We start from the raw sequence: 22,100 nt of genomic DNA, 5'->3' as shown, positions 1-22,100 counted from the left end.
TGCACTTTGAGTAATATTAGTCTGTATCAACTCATGATGTTGTTAAATGAACCGCAATCACAAATGGGAGAGATTGTTGGTTACTGTTAAAGCAGGTGATCAGATTACCATGTCTACGGTACTACAATATGTTTTTATATTATGCAGTTGTTCAGTACAATATGATCTCAAAACATCCACATGAAGGTGATTTTTGAACCATTTTTGTTCAGTTACATATGGTTAAAAAAATCCTATGTTATAAAATGGGTACTTAAGATTGTCACAAATTATTATTGCTGATTATTACAAAATTTTGATGAGGTCTATTTTTATGTTCATTTCTGTGTTTTTCAGACAATTTTTCTCCAAAAAATATTTTGTACTGGTTAAAAAAAACAAAGTTGATAATTATGAGGTACTTTTCAAACAAAATATTGCAATCAATTTTTTGTGTCTATTTCAGAGACAAATAAAGCAACAATGACTTGACTGTATAGAAAACATTTAATGTTAACAATCTGTAATTGTTTTTTCTATACATGTATTGTGCGCCCTCCATCATCATTTTTAGCTGATTATATTGTTATCTATGCTTGTCTGATGACATTTTAAAAAAAAAATACAACACTTTATTGAGTTTTATACTTTCTATTCATGTGTCTACAGGGTGTATGTTTAATATTGCTACTTTATTATGCCCACATTTTCACCAATTTTTTTGCAAGAATCAAAGCTTTATGAACCAATTACAATTGTATAAAGGAAAATAAATGTTTACAACCTGAATTAACCATTGCAAAATTGTGAAGCCACAAAAATTATACATGACTGAAAAAATTCTAGTTTTTTATTGCTGATTCAATCATCCAATTATTTATGAAGTGATATATCTCAAAACTAATGAACAAATTTAATAAACATACCAGTACATTGCTCATTCCCCTATTCTATTTTTGACAGACATAAGCATGAAATATTTAATATAAAAAATTAATAGGTATCCATCACTGTTGGATGATATTTTCATTGCTGCAAAACTTTGGATCTGATTTATCACAGATTTAAATTTTTACTGATTTTAGATGATGACGATGATGATATGGAAGCGCCCCCAGTGGCAATTACTCCTGAACCAACTGAAGAAGTAGTTCCAGAAGAAGAAGAAAAAGAAGGTGAGTTGATTATACTTGTAGCTTTTATGCAAGTTCATATTCATAAAATACATCAAAATAATTTTTATTTTTGTTAAATTATTGATTGAACTATTTGTCCATCCATTCATCCATCCATCCATCCATCCATCCATCCATCCATCCATCCATCCATTCCTGATGCACGTCATTTTCTTTTCTATTCAAAATGGCTGACTGGTGGTCATTTTGTTTTAATGAATGCAGTACCAGATCATATTTTAATTGTATAAGTGCATCATACGTGATGTCACACATACATTTTGTATGCAAGTGTATTTGGTTGACTATCAGATTTTATTGACTCCCGTATGGTTAGTGTGTTAGTATGTGTGTGTGTGTGTGTGTGTGTGTGTGTGTGTGTGTGTGTGTGTGTGTGTGTGTATGTATGTATATGTCCATCTGTTCCACTGATATCTCAAGACCCATACACATCAATTTTTGATGAAACTTGGTGCATAGATGATCTGGTCCAATGTGCATATTTGATTAGGTGTTGGTACCTAATTTGCATGATAATTAGCTCATTTTTAGCTGTTCTACAATATCTAAGGAATCACTTATTGGATTTTGATGAAACTTGGTACATAGATGCTCTGAACCTATGTGCAGATTTGATTAGTTTTGGGTAAAAATTTGTGTTTATTATTTACCTAATTTGCATGATAATTAGCTAATTTTAAGCTGTTCCATTACTGTTCCACTGATATCTAGACAACCACTCATTGGTTTTTGATGAAACTTGGTTCATAGATGCTCTGAAATAATGCTAGTTTTAGTTTTGGGTGAAAATCTATGCATAATAATTACCAAATTTCACACTGATATCTAAAGTAAAAATTATTCTGTTTTTTGGTATAAAGATGCTCTAGGAGAATGTACAAATCTGATTAGTTTTGGGTTAAAATCTGTTCATATCAATTACATGTAACGACTAATTGGCACATAATTCTTAATTTTCTGGTTCTGATCACATTTCAATGAAACTTTGTACATAGATGGTCTTTTACATTGCGCAGACCTTATTAGTTTTACACTAAAATCTGTTCATTTTAATTTCCTGATTTGCATAAATAATAACTTTTCAGCTTTACAATCAATATCTCAAGTACAAGTAATTTCAAATTATTATTACTGTGTCTCTCAGCACACAGTAGTCCTTTCTAAGCTTTCTTTGATTTTGTTTTTCAGATCGCATTTTAAATGGCCAGCTGATGGCCATTTTGTCATTGCCATTTATAGTTTAATGTGTCTATGTCGTCACTGATCATTGCCATTTATAGTTCAATGTGGCTATGTCGTCACTTATCATTGCCATTTACAGTTCAATGTGGCTATGTCGTCACTGACATTGCCATTTATAGTTCAATTTACCTAGTAGGTCATCACTGACCATTGCCATTTACAGAACTTTCAATGTACCTAGGTCATCACTGACCATTGCAATTTATAGTTCAATTTACCTAGTAGGTCATCACTGACCATTGCCATTTACAGAACTTTCAATGTACCTAGGTCATCACTGACCATTGCAATTTATAGTTCAATTTACCTAGGTCATCACTGACCATTGCCATTTACAGTTCAATGTACCTAGGTCATCACTGACCATTGCCATTTGCAGTTCAATGTACCTACATGTAGGTCATCACTGACCATTGGCATTTGCAGTTCAATGTACATAGGTCATCACTGACCATTGGCATTTGCAGTTCAATGTACCTATGTCATCACTGACCATTGCCATTTACAGTTCAATGTAGCTATGTCCTCACTAACCATTGCCATTTGCAGTTCAATGTACTTAGGTCATCACTGACCATTGCCATTTACAGTTCAATGTACCTAGGTCATCACTGACCATTGCCTTTTGCAGTTCAATGTACCTAGGTCATCACTGACCATTGCCATTTACAGTTGCACGTAGCTATGTCATCACTGACCATTGCCATTTGCAGTTCAATGTAGCTATGTCCTCACTGACCATTGCCTTTTGCAGTTCAATGTACCTAGGTCATCACTGACCATTGCCTTTTGCAGTTCAATGTACCTAGGTCATCATTGACCATTGCCATTTACAGTTTCCTGTAGCTATGTCCTCACTGACCATTGCCATTTACAGTTCAATGTAGCTATGTCATCACTGACCATTGCCATTTGCAGTTCAATGTAGCTATGTCCTCACTGACCATTGCCTTTTGCAGTTCAATGTACCTAGGTCATCACTGACCATTGCCTTTTGCAGTTCAATGTACCTAGGTCATCATTGACCATTGCCATTTACAGTTTCATGTAGCTATGTCCTCACTGACCATTGCAATTTACAGTTCAATGTAGCTCGGTCATCACTGACCATTGACATTTGCAGTTCAATGTACCTAGGTCATCACTGACCATTGGCATTTGCAGTTCAATGTACCTAAGTCATTACTGACCATTGCCATTTACAGTTCAATGTAGCTATGTCGTCACTGACCATTGCCATTTGCAGTTCAATGTACCTAAGTCATCACTGACCATTGCCTTTTGCAGTTCAATGTACCTAGGTCATCACTGACCATTGCCTTTTGCAGTTCAATGTACCTAGGTCCTCACTGACCATTGCCATTTGCAGTTCAATGTACCTAGATCATCACTGACCATTGGCATTTGCAGTTCAATGTACCTATGTCATCACTGACCATTGCCATTTGCAGTTCAATGTAGCTATGTCCTCACTGACCATTGCCATTTACAGTTAAATGTACCTATGTCATCACTGACCATTGCCATTTGCAGTTCAATGTACCTATGTCATCACTGACCATCGCCATTTGCAGTTCAATGTACCTATGTCATCACTGACCATTGCCATTTACAGTTCAATGTACCTATGTCATCACTGACCATCGCCATTTACAGTTCAATGTAGCTATGTCATCACTGACCATTGCCATTTGCAGTTCAATGTACCTATGTCATCATTGACCATTGCCATTTACAGTTCAATGTAGCTATGTCCTCACTAACCATTGCCATTTGCAGTTCAATGTACCTATGTCATCACTGACCATTGCCATTTACATTTCCATATAGCTATGTCTTCACTGACCATTGACATTTGCAGTTAAATGTACCTAGGTCGTCACTGACCATTGCCATTTACAGTTGCATGTAGCTATGTCATCACTGACCATTGCCATTTGCAGTTCAATGTAGCTATGTCCTCACTGACCACCGCCATTTACAGTTCAATGTACCTATGTCATCACTGACCATTGCCATTTACATTTCCATGTAGCTATGTCTTCACTGACCATTGACATTTGCAGTTAAATGTACCTAGGTCGTCACTGACCATTGCCATTTACAGTTGCATGTAGCTATGTCATCACTGACCATTGCCATTTGCAGTTCAATGTAGCTATGTCCTCACTGACCACCGCCATTTACAGTTCAATGTACCTATGTCATCACTGACCATTGCCATTTGCAGTTCAATGTAGCTATGTCCTCACTGACCATTGCCATTTGCAGTTCAATGTACCTAGATCATCACTGACCATTGCCATTTACAGTTCTATGTACATATGTCATCACTGACCATTGCCATTTGCAGTTCAATGTACCTAGGTCATCACTGACCATTGGCATTTGCAGTTCAATGTACCTAGGTCATCACTGACCATTGGCATTTGCAGTTCAATGTACCTAGGTCATCACTGACCATTGGCATTTGCAGTTCAATGTACCTAGGTCATCACTGACTATTGGCATTTGCAGTTCAATGTACCTATGTCATCACTGACCATTGCCATTTGCAGTTCAATGTAGCTATGTCCTCACTGACCATTGCCATTTGCAGTTCAATGTACCTAGGTCATCACTGACCATTGCCATTTACAGTTCAATGTAGCTCGGTCATCACTGACCATTGCCTTTTGCAGTTCAATGTAGCTCGGTCATCACTGACCATTGCCATTTACAGTTCAATGTAGCTATGTCGTCACTGACCATTGACATTTGCAGTTAAATGTACCTAGGTCGTCACTGACCATTGCCATTTACAGTTGCATGTAGCTATGTCATCACTGACCATTGCCATTTGCAGTTCAATGTAGCTATGTCCTCACTGACCATCGCCATTTACAGTTCAATGTACCTATTTCATCACTGACCATTGCCATTTGCAGTTCAATGTAGCTATGTCCTCACTGACCATTGCCATTTGCAGTTCAATGTACCTAGGTCATCACTGATCATTGGCATTTGCAGTTCAATGTACCTAGGTCATCACTGACCATTGGCATTTGCAGTTCAATGTACCAAGGTCATCACTGACCATTGGCATTTGCAGTTCAATGTACCTATGTCATCACTGACCATTGCCATTTGCAGTTCAATGTAGCTATGTCCTCACTGACCATTGCCATTTACAGTTCAATGTACCTATGTCATCACTGACCATTGCCATTTGCAGTTCAATGTACCTATGTCATCACTGACCATTGCCATTTGCAGTTCAATGTACCTATGTCCTCACTGACCATTGCCATTTGCAGTTCAATGTAGCTATGTCGTCACTGACCATTGCCATTTGCAGTTCAATGTACCTATGTCATCACTGACCATTGCCATTTACATTTCCATGTAGCTATGTCTTCACTGACCATTGACATTTGCAGTTAAATGTACCTAGGTCGTCACTGACCATTGCCATTTACAGTTGCATGTAGCTATGTCATCACTGACCATTGCCATTTGCAGTTCAATGTAGCTATGTCCTCACTGACCATCGCCATTTACAGTTCAATGTACCTATGTCATCACTGACATTGCCATTTGCAGTTCAATGTAGCTATGTCCTCACTGACCATTGCCATTTGCAGTTCAATGTACCTAGATCATCACTGACCATTGCCATTTACAGTTCTATGTACATAGGTCATCACTGACCATTGCCATTTGCAGTTCAATGTACCTAGGTCATCACTGACCATTGGCATTTGCAGTTCAATGTACCTAGGTCATCACTGACCATTGGCATTTACAGTTCAATGTACCTATGTCATCACTGACCATTGCCATTTGCAGTTCAATGTACCTATGTCATCACTGACCATTGCCATTTACAGTTCAATGTAGCTATGTCGTCACTGACCATTGCCATTTGCAGTTCAATGTACCTATGTCATCACTGACCATTGCCATTTACATTTCCATGTAGCTATGTCTTCACTGACCATTGACATTTGCAGTTAAATGTACCTAGGTCGTCACTGACCATTGCCATTTACAGTTGCATGTAGCTATGTCCTCACTGACCATCGCCATTTGCAGTTCAATGTAGCTATGTCCTCACTGACCATCGCCATTTATAGTTCAATGTACCTATGTCATCACTGACCATTGCCATTTGCAGTTCAATGTAGCTATGTCCTCACTGACCATTGCCATTTGCAGTTCAATGTACCTAGATCATCACTGACCATTGCCATTTACAGTTCAATGTACATAGGTCATCACTGACCATTGCCATTTGCAGTTTAATGTACCTAGGTCATCACTGACCATTGGCATTTGCAGTTCAATGTACCTAGGTCATCACTGACCATTGCCATTTGCAGTTCAATGTAGCTATGTCCTCACTGACCATTGCCATTTGCAGTTCAATGTACCTAGGTCATCACTGACCATTGCCATTTACAGTTCAATGTAGCTCGGTCATCCATGTAGCTATGTCCTCACTGACCATTGTCATTTGCAGTTCAATGTACCTATATTTGTATATGTCGTCACTGACCATTGCCATTAACATGTTTGCAAATTATTGTTACAAATACAAATCTCATAATATTTCTAGTTTTTCGAGAACTTACTGAGGAGGAGAAGAAGCAGATCATTGGCAGCGAGGAGTTTGTCAAATTTTTTGATCGAACAAGCCGTGTAGTTGAACGTGCATTGTCTGAAGAAATTGACTTATTCACCGACTATACTGGTGGTGATGATCTTGATAAGGAAAAGTAAGTGTGAATTAAATTAATGTTTGTTTGTGAGGATAGATGGACGTGTTTCAGGGTTTCCTGATAGTATTGGCTATTTGAAAAAAAACTATGGGGTGTACATATTTGTACATTTCTTAATACCGTACTTAATACCCAGAGTCCTCAACTCATAAAATCAGGATTTTTTAGGGGTGGGCGCTTACCCAAGCACCCCCTTGGTAAAAGAGTGCAACTGACAATTTTAATTCACCATGTGACAGATTGAGGGGGATATTACGTCTGAAAGTTGGAGGGAAAATAAAATTACGAAATTAGGTGCTTCGTCATTGACTCTTACACTGAAGAAACAGAAATGGTAAAATATGCACATTTTATTACAATATTAATACGTACCACCCGAATTTACAAGATTAAAACTATTTGAGTCTGTTGGAACACAGTCAAAATCTTCATCATTATCCCCACTGATGAATGTGTCGGATCGTACGCAAACTCTCGATAAAAAGCACTTTCCGCCATGATGTATTTGCATTTGACCTGCATCAACGTCCTTTGACCTAATGGGTCAAGTCTGTTATTATCCTGTCAAAATGCTGTGTAGTACCGACGCAATTTTTCAGAAATTCCTGAAGACTCTCGGAAGTGAATTATCGATGTTGAAGTACGATCTCCAATACGATCTGCCGATATCCACGCTGTATCATGATATAAAAACGATTACCAATATTTGTTAAGCAATGATCAAAGACCAAATTTTAAATTAGTGGCATTTTGAAGGGGTGGGCGCTTTGCCAAATGTGACCCTGAATATAAAAATTGCACAAAAGTGGGGGGTGGGCGCTTGACCGGGCATGGCCGCTAACGCGGTCGAGTATGGTATTTGTTTAAATCCACATGGTCACTTAGGGTTTAACCCTATAAATTGTTTTAAGTTAACTCAGTTTGATTTGATGCACCTTTCGCTCAGCAAAATATAAAGATTTTGTAGTTTTGATTTGTCTGCATTTTTATACCTTGCCCATATTAATGGTGAAGGGAAAGGTGTATATGGGTAAAATGCCTAATTATTCCCTGACCTCTGTGCATTTGTGCATCTGTCCATGCGTGCGTGTGTGTGTGCGCCCGAACCTATATCTTAGACATGCCTGGCCCTATTACATTCAAACTTCACATATACATCATAAATAATATTATACATATGCACATCAATTTGTTTTCCAATCTGATTCAAGATGGCTGAATGGCAGCCATTCTTCTACTGAAAAATCACCAAAATCAAGCATTTTTCAACTGTTTACAGATGAATTTTGTTCAAACTTGGTACATAGATTGGACATTACGGTACCATCGTCAGTGCCAGGGTTTGACGCCCGAAACTGTTTGAAATTTCGACCACCGGTCATCGACGAACACTACCAGAAAAGATAGTATTGAAAGAAGGGCTTGCCTTGACACTTTTCCTGCGATAATATTTTTTAGGAGTTCTTAGGAATTTTTGTAGTAGATGCTCAAAATCTTGTTCTTGTTACAATTGCTAATTATGAAAACATGTGAAATCTGTGAAATCAAATGTTCCTCTGTTAAATTTCCGGTTGTGAAATGTGTATTTTTACCTTTCACACTTAAACAAACCAAGTGCGCATGTGTGATGGCTGTAGTTTCATAATTCGCATATATTTTATGGTTACATTAAAAATCAGCGAGGTTATATCATATTCCGTTAACTCGTTACTTGTGTAAACAATTGCAAACTATCATGATTAACTTATGTTAAAATAAAAGGAAATAAGCCAGTTAAGAGGCTTAAGTGGCCACTTGAGAGACGCCGCAGCTCCTTTCGTTAGTACCTTCCATGGATGGAAGCTCAGTATTCTAATTTGAGGGCGACTTCATTTGACTGATAGACTTTGTCCCAACCTGTTTATATACCATGTCGGCCTTTAATACTTGTGATTTTGTGACTCTGTCATAGATAGATGACCATCGGCCATTTAGTTGTAAAAATACAACAAGTATTTTGACATGTTCAAAAACAGATCTAGGGCATGTGTTGCTCAATTTTCTTGGTTGAAGGACTGACCATTGTGGGTAGTTGATGCTGGTCAATTCAAGATGACCGACTGGTGGACAATTTGTTGTTGAGGAATTTAATTTTACCTCTCATATTCGCACACAAGAGAGGCAATGATTTTGGTGTGTTTGTGTCTGTCTGTCTGTGTAAGCAAAATCTCAAAAATTTCTGAGTGAATTTCTATCATTGTAGTACATAGTACATTTAGGCTTCTGAAGAAAGGCTGATTGTTGACCATTTTTAGTTGTAAAAAATGTTTAGTTGTACTGAATAAGATCTTAGGCATGTGTTGTTTGATATGTTCATGCATTTGTTTTATGATCTGGTTCAAGATGGCCGAATGTCAGCAATTTGAAGACCAATGATCACACTTGGTGCTGGATTCTTGTCAACTTGTTGGCTTGAATCAGGCTATTTCGTAATGTAACTTCATCAAAATATTTGCTGGCGCCTGGCGCCTTTTGCTGTTTTTTTCATTGACTTTCTTGATGAGCATTCATACAAACAAGAACACTAACCACTTCTTTCACAGATTCACTCTTTTGTATTTGTAGAAATGTTTTTGTCTTCAATATGGTCATAATCTAGCAATATTACAATTTCAACATGTAATTTGGCTGACTTCAATAGAATCTTCAACTTGTACTACCAGTACACCATGCAATACTTATTTTGTAAATCTTTGATATTACTGAACACTTCAAATACATGACTCATCTTTCTAATATATTTCAGGGAAATGGAAGCTGGTGCCAAGCTAGCTTTGCATCGTCAATTCTATGATGAACGCTGGTCAAAACACCGTGTTATCACTAGTATGGATTGGTCAACACAGGTTAGAAAAAAACTTTCAAATGTCCTGACAGTTGCAGATGTCAAATTTTTAAAACCAATCCTGGCAATTTCACCAATTTGTTTTCTACATACTAATACTTGTATATGCAGGCAGACAAGTGACTATTGCTGATATGAGATACAATAAATCACATTGTGTGACTTGTATGCTATATTGGTTCATTCGGAGATGTAATACATTAGCATGCACACACTGCATATAATTGACATATGATTGTCACAGAAATGTTAGCAGTTGAACTAATTTTTTGGAACAATATAATATTTAATATAATATTATTTAGAAAAGATATCTAATTCTGTTGATTATTAATGAAGTCAAGTATTTTGTGTTGTAACACACACATACTGTCTTGTTTTCTTTAATACATCAAAGCTATCTCAAGATCATCCTACAATATCAGATTAATTGAACAAGTGTAGTGATTTCCATTTAATCTGAACCTTTAGCAAGGACAAATATAAATTACTGAGTTTAATAAATCCTGTATTGTAGGGTCACAAACTTAATATCCAATTTATCCCATTATCAATATAAATTACTGAGTTTAATAAATCCTGTATTGTAGGGTCACAAACTTAATATCCAATTTATCCCATTATCAATATAAATTACTGAGTTTAATAAATCCTGTATTGTAGGGTCACAAACTTAATATCCAATTTATCCCATTATCAATATAAATTACTGAGTTTAATAAATCCTGTATTGTAGGGTCACAAACTTAATATCCAATTTATCCCATTATCAATATAAATTACTGAGTTTAATAAATCCTGTATTGTAGGGTCACAAACTTAATATCCAATTTATCCCATTATCAATTTTGCAAATTTTTAAGCTCTAAAAAACACAGCGATCAGCTTTTGGGAACACATTTTAGACACTGTTTAACGTTGTGGCTAATTTGCATAAAAGATCAATGTTCACAAACACAGATTACTGTCAGTCAACCATATTGTGAATACAAAATATTATAATTGTAGTTTTTTTTTTGAGCCATCACTATATTTATGGTTTCAGAGATGCATTGATAACATAATCAAAATATGCTCTAATATGACTTTCACAATGCTTAAAAAATTGCTACTAGACATGGGTAAAACAAATTTAAATTTCATGTCAATTCATGGTATGAAGTCTTTAAGAAAAGTACTTTTTTTCTTCCTTATTATTATCACTTAGTATCCTGAGTTACTGATGGCATCATACAACAGTAATGAAGAAGCTCCTCATGAACCAGATGGTGTTGCCTTAATATGGAACATGAAATATAAGAAAAATACTCCTGAATACATCTTTCACTGCCAGGTATGTTATGTCTCTCCTTTAATTAATTTCTTTAATTAAGTATTGTCTGGTGTTAGAATAATTACGTAATTTGTATGTAACCAACCAGATGGCTCTCAGCACATGTAATACAAGTATGTACATGTATATCACATGGCAACTTATATTCCCTCAACAATTACGTGCTTAGCTCAATCACTAGTCTAGAGTGACCATTCCAGGACCTGACTGATCTGAGGAATGAAGTTTCATTCCTGAGTCTAGCCACTAGGAAAAAATGTCTTATTTGAAATTAGTACCATGGTAATGAAATACAATAGTGCATGGCCTTGTTGTCAGAACAACCCCCTCTGACATATCAGGGAGGTTCTGTCAAAATCACCTGGTGGTTCTTGCAAAAATGTCTGGTTGTACTGGCTGAACCACTTCAGTTGAACTCCACTCATGACAATAGTGTGACTGATAAACAAAAATGTCTGGTTGTACTGGCTGAACCACTTCAGTTGAACTCCACTCATGACAATAGTGTGACTGATAAGCAAAAATGTCTGGTTGTACTGGCTGAACCACTTCAGTTGAACTCCACTCATGACAATAGTGTGACTGATAAACAAAAATGTCTGGTTGTACTGGCTGAACCACTTCAGTTGAACTCCACTCATGACAATAGTGTGACTGATAAGCAAAAATGTCTGGTTGTACTGGCTGAACCACTTCAGTTGAACTCCACTCATGACAATAGTGTGACTGATAAACAAAAATGTCTGGTTGTACTGGCTGAACCACTTCAGTTGAACTCCACTCATGACAATAGTGTGACTGATAAACAAAAATGTCTGGTTGTACTGGCTGAACCACTTCAGTTGAACTCCACTCATGACAATAGTGTGACTGATAAACAAAAATGTCTGGTTGTACTGGCTGAACCACTTCAGTTGAACTCCACTCATGACAATAGTGTGACTGATAAACAAAAATGTCTGGTTGTACTGGCTGAACCACTTCAGTTGAACTCCACTCATGACAATAGTGTGACTGATAAACAAAAATGTCTGGTTGTACTGGCTGAACCACTTCAGTTGAACTCCACTCATGACAATAGTGTGACTGATAAACAAAAATGTCTGGTTGTACTGGCTGAACCACTTCAGTTGAACTCCACTCATGACAATAGTGTGACTGATAAACAAAAATGTCTGGTTGTACTGGCTGAACCACTTCAGTTGAACTCCACTCATGACAATAGTGTGACTGATAAACAAAAATGTCTGGTTGTACTGGCTGAACCACTTCAGTTGAACTCCACTCATGACAATAGTGTGACTGATAAACAAAAATGTCTGGTTGTACTGGCTGAACCACTTCAGTTGAACTCCACTCATGACAATAGTGTGACTGATAAACAAAAATGTCTGGTTGTACTGGCTGAACCACTTCAGTTGAACTCCACTCATGACAATAGTGTGACTGATAAACAAAAATGTCTGGTTGTACTGGCTGAACCACTTCAGTTGAACTCCACTCATGACAATAGTGTGACTGATAAACAAAAATTAATATTGTTAAAGTTGTATTGGCAGCAAAATTTCATTTTGGAGACCTTTACAGGAGAACACTTATGGTATTCAAAACATACCTTCATAATACAATATTTGATGTGAATTTCTTGACTGAGATGCACACCACAAACCCTTAGACAAACACTAGCATGGTACATGTACATGCACTACTGTATTCACTGTTACATGTATCTACATGTAAGATTTTAATAATATACATGTAATGTTCAATTTTTGAATCAGATCAATTTTTAACTTGTTTTTTTTTTCTGCTGCTTTCATAAACCTGTTTTCACATTCAATTTCAGTCTGCTGTCATGTCATCTGTATTTGCCAGATTTCATCCCAATCTCATTGTCGGTGGAACATACTCTGGTCAAATAGTTCTGTGGGACAACCGAAGTAACAAACGTACACCGGTACAAAGAACTCCATTATCTGCTGCTGCACATACAGTAAGTGTTCACTTCTATTCATGAGTACATCTGCTTCAAAAACTACTCAAAAACCTATTGAATATTCCCCCTACATAGATTAACTGCATACTTACTTATTCTATAAATTAGTATTTAACTGCTACCGGATTCGGCTGATACCCCGCCCTGGGCGATGTTATGGAGGATTCGATTTTTTTAAAGAAAAATGTGGACCAAAAGATTGCCCAGGCGATGTTTTGGCAGATATTACGAAGCCCATATTGTCTGGAAAAATAACCTTGCGTTGATAAAAATAGTCTCAGAAAATGTTTAGAAAAAATAATGTTTCGCGTTGACCAAAAATAATCATGCAAAGTATAAATTCAAAGTGTTTTAATACATTGGCGAGAGGTCGCATTTTACGTGAACAAGAACATGCACTAAGAAGGAAAGGCAAGCCAAAGTCGAAACAGGGTGTATCATGGACTTGGTACAACATGCGCTGCGACAAATGACTGATCGTCGACATCATTTTGGGGCACAATTGAACTTCAAGTACGTTGCGAAACTTGCTACGCGCCGATGCTGACATCAAGTGTGTGTTGACCGATGTTTGACCCCAAGTCACGCACTGAACTGGCGCGTTACCTTAGCAACCTTTTTTTTTCGTGGTCCGCGCGTCGTTCTAGTGAAATTATTATATCCGACGGTACTGTAATTACGCAACTTGTATGCAACTCTGTACTGGCTTTGAAAATATCAACGTCGTTTACTTAGTTCACTGCTTTTCTAATTACGCAAATTTGTTTACAATATTGCATGGGCTCTAAATATTTCAACTGTGTAATGTATTGCTTTCATGATAAATACGCAAAGTCATTTTTTAATATTGTTAGGGCACTGACCCGGGGTATTGGGTCTGTGAATATTTCAATATTACCGACTTGATAATGCGTTGAATTCGTAATAATTACGCAAACATAAACATGGGCGCATTTAAATCATTGAAAATGTTAGTAGCCAGGTGTCTACGGAAAGTCGAGAAAATATTTTAAATACTTGTGATTCATCGATGTTCCAATGGTGAATTATTTTATTCGAAATGAAGTGAACATGTAATATAAACCATACTATGCGTCAAGTTAAATTTTACTATAATATAATATAATAAACTCTGGACAGCGCACTTCGATCACAATATTCACGTACATTAGGCTGAACTCTAATAAACACGTGCGGCATTGGGCAATGACCTCGAGAGTTCACGCACTGATATTTAAAATCGGGCCATCCAACTTGACGCAAATCAATATAGTTACTTGTCATTTGTTAAAAAAATCTTTCAACTCTCACAAATACCATGAACTCAAAGAGTTAACTGGGGGTTAACTGAAAGGGAACGTCTTTTTTGGACAAAAAACACGTCAATACAAGATTATGTGTGCAAGGTTAGACTGTGTTTTTTTAATAATCATGTCGCATGTGAAACGCAGGAGACATTTTAGTTCGCCCATTTCTTGTTTACCGATTTTGAACTTTTTGTCTCGAATGCGATACAGACAAAGATTAAACATTACTGATAACAACCAAGAGGCTCGAATCAGGAAGGCTTGTATATTTTAAACTTCGTAAATAACATTCTTTATTCGAGTCTAATAAACGTAAGTGAAATGTATTTTAACGAGTAATAATACGCAACAACAATTCGTATACAGCATTGGTTTTATTGGAGTTTTATGCTTTTCGACTTCACAGTGAATTATTTTTAGCGTCATATTTGAAATAGCGCGCTCGATATAAGGTGTCGAACAGGAAAATTGGGTCTGTAAAAATGTTTGTAGGTTCAGTCAGGCAATGTGTGGACCAAAACATCGCCCACTATTTGAAACATCGCCCATGGGCGGGGTTTAGGATGGGCAGGGTATCAGCCGAATCCGGTATTTTGTAACAGGTGTTATTGCTTTGATATAATATATATAGGTACTACATGTGGACCTCTCTCAGATTTGTTCATTTTGTAATGATATCTTTAATTCCCTAATTTTGATGAATATTTTTGTAATTTTTGGTAAAAAGTGATATTTTCGACTTCTTTTTAAAAAGCGCGAGGCCAATTGCTTTGATATTACATATATAGGTACTACACATGGACCACTCTCAAATTTGTTCATTTTGTAATAATATCTTTAATTCTCTAATTTTGGTGAATATTTGTGTCATTTTTGGTAAAAAGTGATATTTTCGACTTCTTGTTAAAAAATGCAAGGCCAACTGCTTTGATATTTATATAGGTACTACATGTGGTTCTAACTCAGATTTGTTCATTTCATGATGATATCTTCAATTCTCTAATTTTGATGAATATTTTTGTAATTTTTGGTAAAAAGTGACATTTTCCACTTCTTGTTGAAAACCGCAAGTCTGATTGTTTTGATACTATACAAAGTCATTTTGTTAATTTTCTAATGATATCTTCTGTTCTTTATTTGAAATGTGCATTGCTAACAGCGGAGCTATCTCAGCCGAGAGGCTGCTTGTTTGCCCAGTCTGATACACATTTGTAAACCTACCAATAAAATCTTTACAGAAATCAAGATGTCAGAAAATCAATATAAGCACTCCTATGAACTGGGTGACAAACTTTGATCAAGATCTGAAGCTAATAGAAAATCTGTTTAGTTCAAAGTTATCAAATCAAAAACAATACATAAAAAATACATTAAAAGCAAAACATTTCATCCACATTTTAAAAAGAAAATTATTCTAAAATATATGTACTCTGTATTTGACAAACAGTTCATTTGACAAATGAAAACTCACAGGAATATGTTTCAGCTATTAGAACAGAATGATAAAGTTTTTATAATAATAGTTTAAAAACGCACTTCAACAGGAGGCAACAGTACTGTTGACTTCCCCCTCCACTGGACACGAACTAACTGTTTAAGTTGATTTGCATACAAAGCAGAGCTTGCAACATGATAGCTATTCATAAAGGGTGTTTTTTTTTTACTTTTCATATAATACATAGTCACACAATGAGGCAGTTCATATTTGTCTCAGTGAATCATTATTTTTTGACAGACACCTGTACAAAATACTTGGCCAAAAGCCAGCTAAGATTTTCTGTTCTCTTGCATGTTTTATGAATCTATTCACATCTAAATGCAGCACTTTTTTTCTGCGATGAGGCATTTGCTTTAATACTATAATATCTGAATTACTTTGAATAAAGCTGGAAATTATGTCCCTTAAAATAATTAAACAAATTAGGCACCAATGTTTTTGTAAGATATTTACATCTTTTAAGGACATTCAGTAGACTGATTCCCCACTGTTGTTTCAACCTCAAAACTTGTTTGTATTCAAAATTAATTATGACAATGCATATTTATATTGAAACAAACTATGATAAAGGGAATTATATTATATAACAAAGGGCAAGGTCACCAGAGTTCAACTATGTTTTTTGTGTGTGATTCAATTTAATTCTGCTTACTGTCAATTTTGATGAAAAGCGCTAAATCACTCTTGTTACATGTCAGCAGCTGTTTTCTCTTCCATGACCTGGACGGTTTTGATTAAAGTTGGTCTGATGTACATATTGGGTTAGAGGTGTATGCTTTTTTGTTTTTCTGTGATTCAAACAAATTTCGCCGACTAGTGACCATTAGTTTTTTTTACATACATGTATTTTCCTTTTTCTCAATTACATCAGCACCATTTTTTTGTGATTCAATTTAATTTGGCTGACCAATGGTCAATTTTAATGAGAAGTACTAAATCACCATTGTTAGGTATTACATTTGCATTGTCCCAGACTTATTTTGCATAATACCGGGGTAGTTCATAAGTTTTCAGCTTTTCCAGCAATATCTCAAGTTCTAATCACATTTCACTGAAATTTGGTACCGGTACATTGATGGTTTGTGACATCACGCAGACAATCTGTGCATATTAAAGGAAAGGTCAATCCTGTCAATATTGTTGGCCACATAGCAGCAGTTGTGTACACTTATTTAAATAATGAAAAAAAAAATTGCAAAAAAAAAAAATTAATATAGTTATAATCCCATATATTTTGCCATATGGTCGCCGCCATCTTAGCAATTTTCAAGCGCCCTCTATTGGGTCAGGCGAGAATGCGAGCGGAATTCGTTCATGCACTGTGACGTCAAAGGCTAGGTTAATTAGTGTCCAACTTAGGGGGTTATAATGAGAGAGAAAAATAATCACTTAGAGAGTCATAATTCATTGCGCTACTTTCAAGAGAGTGATGGCTGTCTGCAAATACTATGGATGCTCAAATGACCGCGACCGAAATTCGGGGATGTCTTTTTTCACATTCCCTTGTCCGAAGAAAAAAAGATGTCTACACAAGGAATGGCTAGCTAATATCGGTACAGATTTTAAGCCAAAGTCATACAGCCACAATTATGTTGTGTGTGAAAATCATTTCACAGAAGTTGATTACCAAGGAAATCAGACGATCCTGACACAGCTTGGATATACACAAAAACGACTGAAACCTGATGCAGTCCCCGTTAAGTACATTTGTACTGCGAAAAATGAAAGTAAAGCAGTACTCGACAGACGCAATCGAAGAGCAAAATGTAAGGTAATATTACCAAGAAAACTTTCTAAATTTGTAGATGTTACTTTGTTCGAATGATAGTAAAATCGACACCGTGAATGTAAATGTTGGAAACATTTTTTTTAAAAAGAGCAATGTGCAAATCATGGAAATGTTTGACGTATGTCAGTGTGTTTTTTTCTTTTGCCGGGAAAACAACACTTAAACCCCAGACAACTAATTATTTGGCTGAAACTAAAGTAGTTTCCTGATAGTCTGGTGAGATTTGGTTACACCGGAAGGCGACATTATGTTGTGTTTTGCTTGTTTATGTTGACATGTATGCCGGACTGCTAACAAATGTTTGTAATGTTGGTGTTTATTAGTACCACACTGCCCACTTGCAGGTGATGGAAGGTGTGACTCACCAGTGTACTCCGCCAAGTATGGTACATACACTATCATGGAGCAAGAAAGTGGCAGTATTCTTGACTTTCAAGTGGTCCAAAGTACTGAGACAGGTAGCTCTGTCAGGATGGAAAAAGAAGGGTGCAAGAGATCACTGGAAGTAATGAAGGAAGTTCCTATACCAGTTGCCACACTAGCAACTGACAGGCAAGTGCAGATACGTTCAATGATATCGAAAGAATATCCTGAAATCCAACACCAATTTGATGTATGGCACTTCAGCAAAAGTATTAAATAAAAATTAACCACAGCTGCTAACAAGAAAGGATGTAAAGAATTGCTGCCATAGATAAAAGCTATTACCAACCATCTATGGTGGTCTGCTCGCCATTGTGAAGAGGATCCAGATTTACTTGTTGAAAGATGGAAGTCACTTGTCTACCACACATGTAATCAACACAAATTCCCTGGCATAAAGGTCACAAGTTTCTCACATCCACAAATCTTGGTGTGTGAAGAAAGGAGAAAGAAATGGCTGAAATGGGGAAGCCCAGCACACAAAGCACTGGAAACAGTCAAACTAAACAAGTTGATACTACGCGACTTGAAGTATCTTACTTTGTTTTGCCATACAGGGCAGCTCGAAACATATCACAACATGACGTTAAAGTACTGCCCAAAAAGGCAGGAATTTGACCATGACCAAATGATTGCCAGAACCCAGCTTGCTGCACTGGACCACAACAATAACATTGGCCGTGAACAGCATAGAATAGCAACAGGCAATCTTCAGTGGACTGCGGCATGTCCAAAAGCTACACGACAGTGGATTGTTAGAAAGCAATATGTGGAAAAGTCAAACAAGTGGGCCATGAATATGATGACAGCTACACTGCAAAGAAAAGTTGATGAGGATATGGGGAAATCAGTGTACAAGTACAGCGGTACAACGAATTACCCGAAGAATATTGCACCTGAACCAGCCCCATCCAAAAAGGAACTCATTGACAGCTACTGTTCTCGCTTTCACTGATTGGACAGCCTGGCAACTACATTAAAATAACGAATTTTCACTGAGTTTAAATTTCGCTGATTTGCCATTTCAGGCATATTCAGTGGGTTTTAAATTTACAGTTTTATCATTTAGATAATGTGTCCTATGCTAAATTTTACATATTCATTGGGTTTTAATTTAGCGCATTTTCCAGTCAGCGAAATACTGTAAAAGGATTAATTATTCACTGGGTTTTAATTTTGCTTATTTCGCTGACTGGAAAATGTATTAAATTAAAACCCAGTGAACATGTAAAATTAGCATAGAACACATTATCTAAATGACAAAACCGTGAATTTAAAACCCACTGAATATATCTGAAATGGCAAATCAGCGAAATTTAGACCCAGTGAAAATTAGTCATTTTACAGTAAGCAAAATTAAAACCCAGTGAATAATTAACCCCTTTACAGTATCAGACATTACAACACATTGCATGCCAACACCATTTTTTTCAATATATCTGTGGAGGCTTTCAGCACGTGTTAATTATGTAATTCAAGCATGACTATAATTTTGACATTTTTACATTTTAATTGCCTATGTTGCTACAAAATTTGTAATTTTCAGTTATATAATATTAAAACAGTTGATAATGTCAACATCTCAAGATGTGCAGCTTTAACAGTTTATAAATAATTTGTATGTAACGTGTAAAAACCATGTAATATGTTTTGTTTCACCACACACTTTATTGACAATCTCCTAAGGAGACCAAAACATAGCTCACATAATACAATAAATAATGTTTGTGCTGACACCATACGTCTCTGGAATTGCTATAGAATCAATAGAATAAACTGGGAAGGCTTTTTTGTTAACCATGTGAACGCAAAGTGGTGCTACTATACCATACCAGAGTGAAGACATTCATTCAATCAAGATATTGTGGTGATAGGAATTTATATCAATTTATCATATCTTTATTCACTTGGTAATGGAACTATGGCATTCACAGGGTTAATTATGCAACGGTAACGGTCAAGTCTGTTGCCTGGCACAAAAAAAAAATATCCTGAAGTCCCCTAAACAAAATGATTTTAATTATTTAAAAAATGCTTCTTTATTTCACCAAACAAATCTGAGGAATGATTAAATTGAAAATAAAAATGTTCACAGGAAAATATATTTTGCATAGTTTTTTTCTGTCAAATTTGCACTTCCTGGCTTAAACTTGTCTTTAAACAATAATGGGTAAGATTTTAATTTTTACCCCCCCCCCCCCCCACAAGCTGTACTCTTAGCATATTGCTAAATAGTCATGCTTACACTGGATGTTATTCACAAACAAAAATTTTATAAAAAAAATAGCGTGATACAGTGTGTATATCAAATAGAATTTTCTTTAAAACCAACATAATCTGCTTCTTCTTCTCCTCTTGGGTATTGGGCTCTTATTGAATGCACCACACACGCTGGTATGACTTTACTGACACCTTTACCGATCCGCTTCCAGGAGTGTCCCCAAGCAATAACCTGTCTGTAAGCAGTAAAACGGTACATCCTACAAAGAGAGAAAATAAGGCGTCATTCAAAATTTGGCATAACTGGCAACAAAACCATAATAAAACAATAAGTAAGTAAAACCTGGCCAAAAAGTGGTGAAAATAGTTATAAACATTAAATACACCGTGTACAGCAAAAAAAGAAGATATACTTGTAGACGATCGTTGACACAAATGGCGGCCATCTTTGTGGTTACCGATCGACCGTTCCACCCGGTCGATTGACATACTTACATTTCAACGAAAACGGTCATATACACGCCATTAACTTAACTGTCTATACTAAGTTTTTGTTAGAATGGGAAAATAGAATTGTACATTTAAGCGTAATTTTTACACTGCCGATGAGCGAGACATGTCGGCTGGCGGTGAAGTACCTCGGCAGCTTGAGTAGGTTTGGTCGTGGTGACCTCATTTGGTCATGTCTGTTGCCCAACTTTGTGACAACGATCAACTACTACAAATATATCTAGGGTTTTGCAATTACTAATAGACGAACGAATCAGACTACCGAGACTACAGAAAGTGCCCAAAACAGACACCGGCGAAATCCAGAGCTACAAAACTGCAGCTAAGTCGGTTGCATTCAATAAGTTAACACATCTGGTATTTTTATTGATCTTCTCTAGTATGAATACTCGACATTTATACTGAAAGTAACGACATTTTTACTAAAAGTAATGTGAAATTTGACCTGTCATTAGCAACGGAAAATTAACGGAAGAACGCAAACGTAAACATTGCCAATCAGCGATCAACAAATTCGGATCACACAGATACCACACAAAATGTCTGCTCGAGTTCGAGAGTTCTTTGACAAACAATACAATCAGAGCTGTACCAATTTTTACAATAATAATCAGTGAAAAAGTTTCACCTGTTTGACATACTTGCTCCAAGATTGTAGGTCCTCTTTCTATCCAGTTGGTTTCTTGCGTATGCAGTGTCTAACACTCCACGGTGCATGCAAATGACATTGAAGTCTGGGTGTTGTGTCACACAAGTGTTATTAATTGGGGCCTTGTTCGACAAATATTCCGTTGAACAGCAACAAAGTCGCTCATTTAGCGGCAATGTGGAGTAGTCTGGACATCTTCCGCAAATACACAACTCGGGTCTACTTGTATTGACATCACAAGAAAATGCGAGAAAAGACAACGCTCTTTGAAAATATACAACGTACACTGCAGTACTCCATCAACTTAGTATGGT

The 22,100-nt window shown here is 36.4% G+C and overlaps 1 protein-coding gene across 4 annotated transcripts in view; it reads left to right on the top strand.

Moving 5' to 3' along the window:
• Positions 1–22,100, top strand: part of LOC102803624 (cytoplasmic dynein 1 intermediate chain 2-like) — a 71,292-nt gene that overhangs the window by 28,953 nt on the left and 20,239 nt on the right. For all 4 annotated transcript variants that reach the window (XM_085495182.1, XM_085495184.1, XM_085495181.1 and 1 more), the window contains 5 exons: positions 1,065–1,154; positions 7,015–7,174; positions 9,963–10,062; positions 11,269–11,394; positions 13,241–13,387. In XM_085495182.1, the coding sequence (XP_085351308.1) occupies positions 1,065–1,154; positions 7,015–7,174; positions 9,963–10,062; positions 11,269–11,394; positions 13,241–13,387 (623 nt within the window). The remainder of the gene's footprint in view (positions 1–1,064; positions 1,155–7,014; positions 7,175–9,962; positions 10,063–11,268; positions 11,395–13,240; positions 13,388–22,100) is intronic.

Source organism: Saccoglossus kowalevskii, chromosome 21 (assembly GCF_978046115.1).
Source record: "Saccoglossus kowalevskii chromosome 21, keSacKowa6.1, whole genome shotgun sequence".
Classification (NCBI taxonomy): domain Eukaryota; kingdom Metazoa; phylum Hemichordata; class Enteropneusta; family Harrimaniidae; genus Saccoglossus; species Saccoglossus kowalevskii.
Note: the sequence above shows the minus strand (reverse complement) of the source record. Positions and strands in the feature narration are given on the sequence as shown.